Here is a 14,537-nt window from a genome sequence, read left to right as displayed (position 1 = left end):
TCCCAGCAGACAGAAAAAACAAACTGATACATTTGCAAGTCTTCCAGGACAATTTGTGAATGTTTCCATTAGTTAGACTTTGGTGAACTTTATCAGTGAGCTTTAAAACTTGGAGGACTCTTCCAGATTTGGCTTGCAGGCAGAGAAGTAGCAAAATGTGTGCTGAAGAGAGTGCCCACTTTGCACCAGCTTTATGAAATCAGACCGAGGCATCGTCTAGCTGAACTGACGTTCTCGCAGCCCAGCTGTCTTTTCAGAGGCAGCAACAGCGGGACAGATGGTATTAATGTTGCCTCACACCTGGCTAGCCAGAAATACAGGTTCTAATTAAAATAAATTATAAGAGATTACTTAATATGGCCCTTTCGGAATATATTCGGTAAATAAGAATCAAAAGTAGAACTTGAAAGCACTGTACAAGAGGTTCTCAAATTAACAGACAGATTCCTAAACATGGTGCACTAGCTACTACAGCTTGGAAGAGAGGTTTTTTTTTTTCCAGGGAGAAACAGTATTGCATTCAAGATGGTAAAACCTGATTTGTGACAGATTCACTTAAAGTGGACTACTGTGAAAAAAGAAACCATATTCTCTTACATATTTGTAGAACACTATGAGTAGAAATTAAGAACCTCAGTAGTATTTGATGGACTCCATAGGGAGACAGTGGGTAATCTAGCAGTAATAGCATGTCTTTTTTACTGAAGAGCAGGTGCTAGCATAGAGTCAGCATGATCAGAAATATTGACCATTTGTTTATAGCTGTAAAGAAACCTTAAGACTTAAGTTGTCAAAACCTTCTAGATTATTCATTTAGTAATTGCTGACAGGACTATTGATATGTAAAGTCCCATATTAGCTGTATGATGACTATCACATTTGCCCTGGAGAAGCTTATGATCTCAAAGGAAACATAAGGCACATGTGTCAGTAAGTACAGCACCCTGTTCAGAGACAGAGATGGGGGAGAGACAGATAGAGAATGCTAGGGGATTTCCTAGGAAGCAGAATTCCTTGAGCAAGCCAGTACTGATTGCGTTACATTAGCAAGTTACTGAAGTCAACAAGGGCTCAGTATTGCTGGAATCACTGGGGAGATGTAGTTTATTCATCTACCATTTCATGGTTCTTACTGTTTGAATGCAGATCTGATGGGTGTTAACTCCCTTACAATCCCAGCGTAACTAAGCAGCACCTGGCATCTTTGCTTTCTCCAGCTCAGATCTAGATAGGAAGTCCCAATTCATATGCTGCTTATAAGAAATGCACTTCAAATAGAAAAGCAAAATTAATTAAAAGTAAAAAGTTTACCAGGCTAAATAAAAACAAGATACATCATGCTAACATCAATAAAAAGAGAAAGAATAAATCAAAAAAGGCATAAATATTGGAAAGAAGTAAAGCTGTCTCTATTTGTAGACAGCATGATCTTATATAGAGAAAAAGCTACGGGATCTGCAAAAAAATCTACCCAAGCTAATAAATAAGTCTAACAAAGTTGGATACAAGATCAACATATCAAAATTCAATTGTCCTTCTACATACTATGGATGAACAACCTAAAATGAAATTAAGAAAACTTCATTTACAGTAACATCAAAAAGAATAAAATACTTAGGAATAAATTTAACAAGTTCAAGACTTGTACACTGAAAACTACAAAAACCATTAAAAGAAATTAGAAGATTTAGGTAAATGAAAAGACATCATGTGTTCACTGGTTAGAAGACTTAATATTAAGATAGCAATATGCCCCAAATTAATCTATTGATTCAATGTAATCCCTACAAAAATCCAAAAGGATTTTGTAGAAACTTACAAGCTAATTCTAAAATTCATTATGAAAAGGCCAAAGCCTTAGAATAAATAAAACAACTTTGGAAAAGCAAAAAAAATTAGGAGTCTAATATTACCTAATTTAAAGACTAACTATAAATCTATAATAATCAATACAATATGGTATTAGAAGACAGACAAATAGATCAATGGAACAAAGAATCTACAAACAGCCTCTTGTATATATACATAAAACTGATTTTCAACAAAGATGTAAGCTGAATTCAGTACAGAAAAGATAGTCTTTTCTTTGTGCTAAACTATTTAAATATGGAAAAAAAATTGATCCATGTCTTGAATAATCAACAAAAATGAGCTCTCTAGTCATAAAATGTAAAACTATAAAATTTTGCTAGAAAAGGTAGCAGGAAATCTTTGTGGCAAAAGTTTCTTAATATGACATGAAAAGCACAATAAAAAAAAAACAAATTTACCTGGTAAGTTAGACTTCATTAAAATTTTTAAAGTATGCTATGCTCTTCAAAGACACAGGTAAAAGATAAGGTGCAGAAAAAAAATCTTTGCAAAGCATATATTTGATAAAGAACTTACATCCTGAATGTATGAGAAAACTCTTAAATCAGTAAGAAGAAAATAAACAGCCCAAATTTTAAAATGATCAAAGAAGATATGTAGATGGCAAATAAGCACATAAAAATATTCTCAATATTATTACGTTGGAGAAAACCATTAAAATGAAAATTAGATACCTCTACATACTTATTAAAATAACTTAAAAAGACTGACGATACCAAGTACCGACAAGGATGTATAGCAACTGGAACTCTCCTACAAGACTGGCTAGAAAGTAAGTTGGTAAAGATGCTAAACAAAACAAAACAAACTGCCAAACACCAAATTTAACCATCCACTTACCATATAATGCTGCCAATCCACTCATTTATTTGTCCAAAAGACATGAAACCGTATTTTCATACAAAGACTGGTACATGAGTACTCATAGATTTGTAAAAGCCAAAACTCAAAACAACCCAAATGTTCATCAACAGATGAATAAAGTCTGATAAATTCATACAATGGAATACTACTCAGCAAAGGAAATGGAATAAATTATTGATTTACAACATGGATGAATCACAAAACACTTATGCTGGGTGAAAGAAGCCAAACACCAACTAAGAAGTGTGTATGCGTGATTCCACTGGCATAAAATTCTAGGAAATGCAAAGTAATACACAGGGACCAAAAATAGATCAGCATAAAATTCTAGGAAATGCAAAGTAATACACAGGGACCAAAAATAGATCAGTAATAGCCTGAGGAGACAATAGGGGTTTGACAGGGAGAAGAAAGGAGGAGATTATTAAGGGGCAAGAGAAAGCTTTTAGGGTGATGTATATGTTTCATCAGTATATACATATATCAGAACATCAAATTCTACCCCTAAAATATGTGGAATTTATTGTTAGTCAATTAGAACTCAATGAAGTCAAAAAAAGAAAAAAAGCAGTATTTATTTTTAATCATATACAAGTATCAATTTTGTTTATTACTCACTTGCGACCAGTGTGTCTGGTCAATCTAACCATCAGCTTGCGTGCCTCTTCTGAGCTAGACTGAGTGTTTTTAACAAATGAAACTGGTTTCTCAAGTCCATGTTTCTCCAAAAGCTCTGATACACTATAAATGAGAGAAGAATTTAAGTCTTGCTACTAACAAAAAAAGTCTAAGAATCCTACACATAAAAGTAGCGCTTAGGTGTTCAGTATTTAAAAAAAAAAAAAAGAAAAAGCAACACATAGAATGACCCAATTTTACATATTACATTAATACTCAGCAAAAAAAATAACCTGACAATTATATATCTAATGTTATATCCCATACTTTTATTGCAATATGCTTGGAAGTAACATTTTTAAAAAGCATGATATACATCTTTTTGTCAAAATCTTTTTTTACAATTTTCCTGTACTCTGAAGGCATCAAGACAGTGAAATAAGCCAAATCTATTATTTCAATACCCAGCTTTAACTCTCAACAATCCTACTGAGTATTTTGTCATAGGTAAGGATGTTAGAAAAGCAAAGAACTTTAGAGTTAAAGAATCACAGAAACATCATAAGCTTCAATCTTCTTCGAGAACCTACTCTACAAAAATATAAAATATGCCACGAATTTTTTTTCACATGAATCTTCTTGAGACAGCCCATTCCATAATCATCAATACACCTGGTCTGTCATCAAATCTCACATTTATAAATTACTACTGGGGGTTTGTAGAGTGGCTGGATAGAATTCAACAACTCTTCATAAAGATCGGCTTCATGGGTCATGTTACCTGACATTAAATACACTAAACATTTTTCAACTATTAGCGGCTATGAACTGGAACACGAATAGAAAGTTCTTAATTTAAAAGGTCAGTAACGTAAGCTCAACAGTGAAGGACCTGGGTATCATCCAGAAATCTACAGGGTGTCCCTGTTTCCTTGAAGGACTAAGAGCATAATGTGACCATCAGAACCACCCATGGTTATACCAGGACATATGGCGAAATAAATTGTGTGTATTTCATTGTGTCTCTGAGATAAGTCTTCCAATTTCCTTAGGGAAACAAAGGAAACCGTGCAGATTTGTAAGGAATGAATCCATACAGACTTAACCCCCTAAGCTTTAGTCAAACTATGTTCAGTTTTTCAGTAGGAAAGATACAAGCCAATCCATAATAGGAAAAGCTTGATTTATTAAGCATTTTTCAAGGAAAAAAAAAAAAAACGGTATAACTTCCAGAACACAGAGTAATAAGCAGCAGGTAGGTAATAATAAAGAGGTCCTGAAGAAACAGTTAATTTTTATTAAATTCACATACATATATGGTACACAAAAATATTGTTTACTTAAATACAGCTTGAAATATTTTTACACTGAAGTCCCTTAAATTGAATTCATAAAACTTATAATTAGTATACTCAAAATTATTATACTTTATTATTCATATTACCATTATAAAGTGATGTTATTACCTATAATCTCTATAATTATATATAAGAACAAAGCTTATTATTCCTAAAATTTTAATATAAGTATTTAAAAATTACACATGTGCATACTCATACACACATATAAAAAGAAATACTAGTAAATATTAGACTTCCAATGGTAAATTAAGAAATTTCAGTCTCCAAAAGAGACAGGTGTTTCATTTTTGACAATAAAAAATATTACTACAGAGTTACTTGAAGGCTCTAGTGTAGTTTGATATAATCCAGATATTCAACCAAATTTAATGTAACCAAAAAATGAAAGCCATTTGTATTTAAATAAATATTGTTTGCTGATAGATGCAATAACCGTTGCAGAAACTAACATTTTTGTGTACCTACTATGTGTGAGGCACTTTAAATGTTTAACATTAATTTCATAATCTCATGAGTTAGATATTATAGATGAGAAAACCCTAGGATCAAAGATCAGACAGGCAGCAAGTAGCAGTGCCTAGATTTGAACACTGGCCTACTAGTCTCAGAGTCCATGTTCTTCTTATTCTATGATTGTGCTAAAATAAGCTAGTAGTACATTTGTTAGTAAGAAAATTCCAGCCAGGAGAGCCAAATATGAAGTCAAACTGGAAATAACTACTAGGCATATTCAAGTGCTATTTCTTGGATAGACTTCCTTAATCAGCATAGACCCAAGAGACTGTCATTTTTCTCACCTGAGAACTTGTTCCAATTGGTCTACCATGTCATGAAGAGCTGTTGTTACCTCTGTTTTATGACTAAAGTATTAAAAGAAAAAAATTAAGTTTTAGTAGCAGCTTTTTACAAAAAATACAAAACTCAATCAAGTGAAAAAAGATACTATATTTTCCTTACAATTAATATGTAACAATATTACACTGTCCAGGCAAAATTTCAGTCTTATTTCCTGAACTCATCCATTGCCTTTCAAGAGGAAAGAGATTAAGATAAAAAATACTGGAGTAAAACAATATTCTCTATTACAGATTAGCAAGATGTACACAATTATTTTCTATAGAACTTTTAGTTCAGTTCTGCTAAAATGAAAAAAATAGTTACAAATCAATTGCCTTTTTTTTTAAAGAAGAGGTAAAGGATAGAATATTTTTTAAAAGAACATTCATTTCTGTTCTTTTAAAAAATAAAACAGATAGGAAGCATGGACCTGCATGTTGGCTTTCTTCTGGGCCTGTTTATACCACTTGTGACCCCCTAAGATGTTTCCATTCGTATTTCATATACTCAGGAGACCTTTTCCATGCCATCATTCCCCCTGTATCCACTTCAGGGAGAAGCACAGTTATCATATAGATAAGTCCTGCCAGGTAGGAAATAAAATGCAAACTATTTCTAAGGAAGCAACTGGACAGGGAACTAGGAAAAATGTTAACATGAAAAAGATCACAGACTAATATAAATGTGGCTGATGGAATTCAATATTCCAACACACGCATGCGCAAGTGGACCCAAGTCCTCTTCCACCCTGTACAACTCTGTGTCCCACACGTCAAGGAAACACTCTCAACCAAGAACCACTGCACCATACACTCTCAGGCGCCTTCCAACCAGTGGTCCAACTGAATGATCAGGATCTACAAACTACCCCATATTTCTGTAACATAACAGACAGAATCGAAAATTATCCTACAAAAAAAAAAATCAAAACTGAAACAAGACTGACAATGTAGACAGACACTCACACATAAGGCAACCTCCCAAACGCTCCTATAATGAGAAGGCTTCAACAAGGCTTTCAATCAGCTTTTTAGTGTCTTAGATACATATTCATTCTTTAAAAACTTAAAAATAGAACTACCATGTGATCCAGCAATTCCACTTCTGGGTATATACAGTCAAAGGAAATGAAATCACTATGTAAAAGAGGTACCTGCACCCCATTGTTCACTGCAGCATGCACACACACACACACACACACACACTAGCCAAGACACGGCAACAACCTAAGTCCATCAGCAGATGGTGAATCAAGAAAAGGCACGGTGTGTCTATATACCCGGATGTGTGTTGTACCATAATAAATCTATTACACAGACACACTGGAATACTAATCAGACACAAAAGAAGGAAATCCTACCATTTACAACAGCATGAATGGACCTTGAGGGTATTGTGCTAAGTGAAATAAGTCAGAAAGAGAAAGACAAACACTGCATGATGGTCTCACTTATATGTGGAATGAACAAAAACCAAAAAACACTCATAGAAAAAAAAGATGAGATTTGTGGTTACCAAAAGCAAGGGTGCTGGGGGGGAACTGGATGAAGGGAGTCAAAAGGCACAAACTTCCAGTTATAAGATAAGTAACTCCTGGGGATGTAATGTACAACATGATGACCAGAGTTAACACTGCTATATGTTGTATCTGAAAGTTGCTAAGACTGTGAATTGTAAAAGATCTCATCACAAGAAAAAAACATTTTTCTGTTCTTTGTCTCTTTATGAGAATGGTGGATGTTAACTGAAGTTACTGTGGTAATCATTTCACAGTATATATAAGTCAAGTTGTCATGTCATATACCTTAAACTTATACATGCTGTATGTCAATTATATCTCAAAAAAACTGAAAAAAAATAAAACTATGTATATTCACACATTACTACTTAAAAGGATTATTATAGGAAAGGACCAAGAACAATTCATAGAAGAAATACAACTAGCCCACAAATATGAAAAATGCTTAATAAGAAACATAACTTAAAGACATACCAATATCTATCCACTTAAAAATATTTTTTATAGTGCTGGTATTTTTGTTTGTTTTTTTTAATGGATAATTAGTCATCAAGGTTTACAAAATGATAATGACTTTGAGAAAAACAAAAGTTTATCTCTAGGCAACAGGTTTGCAGATGATTTCATTTTCTTCTTTCTATTTTTTTATACTTCAAAAATTCTCTACAACAACATTCAGGGAAGCAAAATTTTCCTTTTAACTGTTAGAGTAAAAATACACAATAGCATTATCAGCACACTGGATTCTTACCCATATCCTCTTTGTGGCAGACACTCTAATATGTCATAGCAAAGAGAGAGTTGGTCATTCCGTTCACAGTTATAAATGCACTCCAGTGCTACTGTCATAAGTTGGTCCTGATCAGGAATAATTTTTTGTTGCAGCTAGAGAAAACAAAGCATGTTGTACTGAGTATCAAAAGATCTATAGTCAATTTTTCTACATTCCAGTACCACTGTCAATAGAATATTAAATGGTGCAATTAATAAGCTGTAAAAACAAATCTTGATTTTTCTTTAGTTTACAGACTTTTGAGGTCTTCAATAACTCTAAATGAAATCACATTTTAATCACAGAATCAGCTAGAAAAGATAATTTGTACCCATAAGCTTTGCATCTGCTGAAAACAGATTCTTCAATTTATGACCCATTCAAGATAAACAAGATAGAAAAAAACAGGGAATTAAAAAGCCAATTCATTCAAAGCAGCAATTCTAACCCTAGAGCCAAATTTTATGTGTTTCCATTACAAAAATAGATAAAATTCCTTAACTAATATTCAGAGATGATAGAACCTACTACTTTTCAGTATGCATTATATATTATTAGTCATTTAACTAAACTACTGACATCCTATTCAAAAGAAGTATGGTAATGCAATAATCTTTAAATCACAGAATATACTCCATATCTCTGAAGCAAGTCACTTTCTAGGTTGGATATACCACTTTCCATCACAAACCACAGATTCCAATCTTTACAGTATTTTCTGGCATATAAAAATAACACATGTGGCAATCCTGAGAAAGAAGAAGAAAGTGGCAGGGATCTCACTCCCCAACTTCAAGCTCTACTACAAAGCCATAGTAATCAAGACAATTTGGTACTGGCACAAGAACAGAGCCACAGACCAGTGGAACAGATTAGAGACTCCAGACATTAACCCAAACATATATGGTCAATTAATATTCGATAAAGGAACCATGGACATACAATGGGGAAATGACAGTCTATTCAACAGATGGTGCTGGCAGAACTGGACAGCTACATGTAAGAGAATGAAACTGGATCACTGTCTAACCCCATACACAAAAGTAAATTCAAAATGGATCAAAGACCTGAATGTAAGTCATGAAACCATAAAACTCTTAGAAAAAAACATAGGCAAAAATCTCTTGGATGTGAACATTAGCGACTTCTTCATGAACATATCTCCCCAGGCAAGGAAAACAAAAGCAAAAATGAACAAGTGGGACTATATCAAGCTGAAAAGCTTCTGTACAGCAAAGGACACCATCAATACAACAAAAAGGTACCCTACAGTATGGGAGAATATTTTCGTAAATGACAGATCCGATAAAGGCTTGACATCCAAAATATATAAAGAGCTCACACACCTCAACAAACAAAAAGCAAATAATCCAATTTAAAAAATGGGCAGAGGAGCTGAACAGACAGTTCTCCAAAGAAGAAATTCAGATGGCCAACAGACACATGAAAAGATGCTCCACATCGCTAGTTATCAGAGAAATGCAAATTAAAACGACAATGAGATATCACCTCACACCAGTAAGGATGGCCACCATCCAAAAGACAAACAACAACAAATGTTGGAGAGGTTGCAGAGAAAGGGGAACCCTCCCACACTGCTGGTGGGAATGTAAATTAGTTCAACCATTGTGGAAAGCAATATGGAGGTTCCTCAAAATGCTCAAAATAGAAATACCATTTGACCCAGGAATTCCACTTCTAGGAATTTACCCTAAGGATGCAGCACCCCAGTTTGAAAAAAACAGATGCACCCCTATGTTTATCGCAGCACTATTTACAATAGCGAAGAAACGGAAGCAACCTAAGTGTCCACAAATAGATGAATGGATAAAGAAGATGTGGTACATATACACAATGGAATATTATTCAGCCATAAGAAGGAAACAAATCCTACCATTTGCAACAACATGGATGGAGCTAGAGGGTATTATGCTCAGTGAAATAAGCCAGGCGGACAAAGACAAGTACCAAATGATTTCACTCATCTGTGGAGTATAAGAACAAAAGAAAAACTGAAGGAACAAAACAGCAGCAGAATCACAGAACCCAAGAATGGACTAACAGGTACCAAAGGGAAAGAAACTGGGGAGAATGGGAGGATAGGGAGAGATAGAGGTGGGGAAGAAGAAAGGGGTTATTATGATTAGCATGTATAATGTGGGGGGTGGGGGAAAGGGGAGGGCTTTGCAACACAGAGAAGACAAGTAGTGATTCTACAACATCTTACTATGCTGATGGACAGTGACGGTAATGGGGTTTGTGGGGGGGACTTGGGGTAGGGGAGAGCCTAGTAAACATAATGTTCTTCAAAAAACTTAAAAATTAAAAAAAAAATAAAATAAAATAACAGATGTGTGCCTTATTTTTCTCATCTATACAACTGGAATATTTACATCTTCATAATAACATTACTGTGAAGATTAAGCAAATATATACATGTAGAATGCTTACAGTAACATCATAGAAACCAAAAAGTTTCAAACTATTTTTTAGAGCCCTTTCAACAAAATAATTTCTGTAATAAAGATCTACTGGTTTTCAACATTTTAGTAGAAATTCACAAAACAGAAAAGTGATGGAGAGAAGCTGCCAAACAAAGCCATTTTCTCAGTAGAAAAATCACATCAATGGATGCAAGGAAGGAATATGCAAGGCCACCAGGGAAATAAAGTTTTCTAAAGTAGTGGGATTAAAGGAATCAATATACATTTCTTCAATGTGTTAAGAAAAAAATAAACCATTAATTTGATATCAACATTTGACAAAGAGTCATCCAAGGTTGCAAAGTGACAAACTAGTGAAATAGGGACAAGCAGAGCACAATGAAAGTATTATTAAATTGAAATAGCTAATTCTTCCTGGTTTCCTACTGTGTGCCAGCTCCTGTTTCTAAATGCTTTACCTGCATTAGTTTATAAATCCTCAAACCATCCAGCAAGGTTAGTACTAGTATTATTTCAATTTCACATAAAGGGAAAACTCAGGCACTGAAAGGACAAATAACTTGCTCAAGGCCCAGAGCCGGCCGTGGGCAGGTGAGGATTCAAGCGCAGGCAACTGGATACAGAGCTCAGCTCAGCAATGTAAGTTGTAAACCTGCAGAATTTCACACACTGGAAAAATGAAAGACTGAGAAAAAAACATGGTAATGGACTCATTTGTGGTAGGAAAGCATGGCAGGAAGGTGAAAAGCTGAAACCAGTTTCATCCAAGGAACTATTTGGGAAACCAACTAAAGCAGAAGCCAATGTCCCTGATGTTTTCCTTGATCTCCTCTGCCTCCTATCTTTCCCTCCGAGGCATTAAAGCGTCACTTCAAAGTGTCAATGTTCTAGAGTCCATATTTGATTGTGTAAGTTTAAAATCTGTTGAAAACCCTTCAATAGTCCTTCAGTGTGGAAGGTAAAGAATAGACTTCTGGCCTTCCACTCAAGCTTCTTCATGGCCCGGTGCCAACCCACCTTTCTGGTCACATGAACCATTACCTTTCTCCACAAAGTTTAACTTCACTGAAGTTAAATCACTTGCCTTCATCTAAACATGTTATTCATCTGATTATGTCTCCTTGCCTTATTCTACTCCTACGTGGAATGCGTTCTCGTGAACTTAGTCTTGCCTTATCTAAAATTTCCCTAAAAATCCAGTTATATCTCCAACTGGCTTTCACTTCAATTGGACTTTCCCAGATTTCCAGTCTCTTGCATATGCTTGGTAAATGCTGGTCCAATGAACAAATCCTCATACTACTCTCACATAAATCTTTTTCTTGTCTGTATTCCTATGCTATTTTTTGTTACCTTTTTATGCCATTCAGCGTATCTTTCTTAATACGATCCACTGTGCACATGAATCAAAATGGTCAAATTTTTGAGACATTTTTCATTCTTGCCCTGTTAGACTCCCTACAAAATGTTGAACTTTATATGCGTAAGACACATCTTTTCTTATTTCCACTATTCCTGTCTTACTATCTCAAGGGTAACTACAGAAGACAAAGAGAACGTAGCAGGAACAGGACGGAGAGACAAACATATGAACAAATAATCACATCGCTGCGTGACATGGGTTATTAAAGAGGCGGGGCCAAGACTGCTGTAGCACAGATAAGCCATGGAAGGTTTCACAGCAGAAGGAATCTTTGAGAGCTGGATCTGAAGGGTGGGTAGATATTTGTTAAGTGAGGGAAAGGGAGGCTGACCATTCCAAACAAAGGAAACAGCCTATAAAAACACAGAGGCATGAAAGAACCTGACAGGGTGAAGAGGTTGGGAGGTGAGTGTAGGGGGACGGACTAGAGCACTCGGGGAGGGGAGGAGGCAGACCACGAGGAGCCTTCCTAGCCACCCAGAGCTCTCATCATTTCCCTGGAGGCGCCAGTAAGCCACCGGAGGTTTCCCACAGGTCAGGACACGACCACATCTGTGCTGTGGAAACGCACCGCTGACGGAACACAGAGGGCGGCTGGGAAACGCGGGGCCCGGCAACGCCGCTCCCTGCCTCTGCTTCGCTGTGGTCCTATTTCCACAAAGCCAAATGGCTATAGGTTTTATTCAAAAGACACATGCTAAACTGCCAAGTAAAAGCAACAGAAAGCTGAGGAGATACAAAGGATTTACAAGACTCTGTAAGAAACAAGTATCACAAACAAGATTACTGGAAAGAATTCAAAACCACCTCTTTCTTCCTCATTAAACATTGATAGTCAATCCATTCTGCTTCTCACATAGCATTTTGCTGTCAAAAGCACCCCCCACCTTGGCTCACAGTAAACTGCCCAAAATTTAAAATCAGAAATTTAAGTGACAACTGCACACAGGATGGTAAATTTTCAATTACCAATGAACAGATGTATTTCTGACAGACAACCCTTCCAGAAACCAAAAAAACATGTAAGATTAACTACACAATGCTTTCCACTTTATCTTGATTATCCTCGTCTGTGACCACGCGTCTCAGAAGCCTTCAGATCGCTAGCCAGGCCCAGGGCAAGGAGACGCGCTGTGCTGGAATTTGGGGTTGCAAGGAGCCTGAAAGGGCCCCGAGTGACTACCCCATCCCGCCTACGACCCCCCCAGTGGAGGGAGACCCACTCTCTCACGCAAAAGAGTATATTTGATCTATGGCTAAATTAAGAGGTTATCTGCAAAAGGTAGGCTGCATTTAACAAAATGACTTTCCACCAGCAAATCTGAACAATAGGTTGAATCCTACAGAAATACAGAGATATAAATATGAGGCTTAAGCAAATAAAAGAGTTAAGAATAATTGTAAGCACTCCTTGAGAGACCCTAAGGATTTTCATAAATATTCTGAAGGTCCTCAAGGGCAGAAATCTTTTTTTCTATTGGTGTTACAGTAAAGCAATAATGGTTAAGAATATAACTGTGAAATTAGAGTACTTACGTTTGAACTCCTTACTGTATGACCCTGGGCAACTGCCTAATCACACATTATCATGATTTTCTTTTCCTATAATATTAGTATAATAAACATATCTACTTCATAGGATTTTTGTAAGCATTAAATGAGTTAACACTTGTAAAGTGCCTGCCTACAGTAAAAATTCAATACCTACCAACTTTAGTCTTTTTGGTACTACTAGTTTTCCAAAATATAATAGACAATCAAAGTTTGGAATAAACTGATCAAAAATAAACATAATTTATAAACTTCCAAAAATGTTATAAACTTTGATGGGTGTGTTGAAACATTTTTAAGGAATAAAACAATAACCATTTTCTCTTTTATTTAAAGGGAAATTACTTGCAAGTCTATTTTAAAAACTCGATCAATAAGACCTAATTCTGCAGGGGAAAAAGTGAAGAGATTTTTAAGAAGTTAGTTTCTACTTACATCTGGTTTGGAATGCTGAAATATCTTCAAGGGAAATTTTAAGTCCCCTTTAGCTAAAGTTACCAAATATTCTTTTAATAATTCATTAGCCACACCAGGAGATTGTTTCTCACACCGATGAAGAAAGGGAACCATCCATTGGTAGGCACTCGTCACATACTTGTCCTCAGAACACTGAAAATATAATTAACCAAAAACAAACACATAAATGCCTGATTATCCTAGACAACAAGTTCTAAAGCTCACAGAAAATCAGTCTAACGTTAAACCGTGAAAACCTAGCAGTTTCTACGACAGACTCCAGTTCGGTCCCCACAGGCAGGCGATGCAGGACCATCACCTTGTGCTGGGGGCTTGACGAGCCGATGGCAGTGACAGCACCGAGGCCCCTCCATGCAAGGCCATGATCACTCTGGGGCCCCACACAGCCTGAGCCCAGCTCAGCAAGGCAATCACACTACTACCACCACCACGTCATGAGGGCTTCCAGGCCAAAGAGAGATTCTATCCCACAAGTGTGTGGAGGGGTAGGGGGTGTGAACAGTCAGAAAGAGACCACAGACTGAGAAAAACTGTGAAACAGAAAAAAGTGGAGACAGAGACAGATGAGCATAAAGAAGCTCTTAGAAAGGAGGCACTTGAGGAGAGTTTCACCTTTTAAAATCCCAGAACCACTCTCCCTTTTCTTCTTCGTGTTTTGCCCCTTTACATGCACCTTCATAAAACCAAGTATAATTTTACTCATTATTTCTGAAATTATACTTTTATTAGTTACCTCCAGGGGATACACCTGCATCTCTTAAGAGGTTTCTTCCATATAACACAAATCAATTTTCACTGG

At 35.9% G+C, this 14,537-nt stretch overlaps 1 protein-coding gene across 2 annotated transcripts in view; it reads right to left on the bottom strand.

Moving 5' to 3' along the window:
• The window catches only part of NBAS (NBAS subunit of NRZ tethering complex), a 331,046-nt gene that overhangs the window by 172,590 nt on the left and 143,919 nt on the right, over positions 1-14,537 (bottom strand). For both annotated transcript variants that reach the window (XM_073216361.1, XM_037026472.2), the window contains exons 25-28: positions 13,697-13,870; positions 7,823-7,956; positions 5,513-5,575; positions 3,355-3,477 (exon numbers count right to left, since the gene is read on the bottom strand). In XM_073216361.1, coding sequence (XP_073072462.1) covers positions 3,355-3,477; positions 5,513-5,575; positions 7,823-7,956; positions 13,697-13,870 — 494 coding nt within the window. The remainder of the gene's footprint in view (positions 1-3,354; positions 3,478-5,512; positions 5,576-7,822; positions 7,957-13,696; positions 13,871-14,537) is intronic.

Source organism: Manis javanica, chromosome 1 (assembly GCF_040802235.1).
Source record: "Manis javanica isolate MJ-LG chromosome 1, MJ_LKY, whole genome shotgun sequence".
In the NCBI taxonomy this organism is placed as follows: domain Eukaryota; kingdom Metazoa; phylum Chordata; class Mammalia; order Pholidota; family Manidae; genus Manis; species Manis javanica.
Note: the sequence above shows the minus strand (reverse complement) of the source record. Positions and strands in the feature narration are given on the sequence as shown.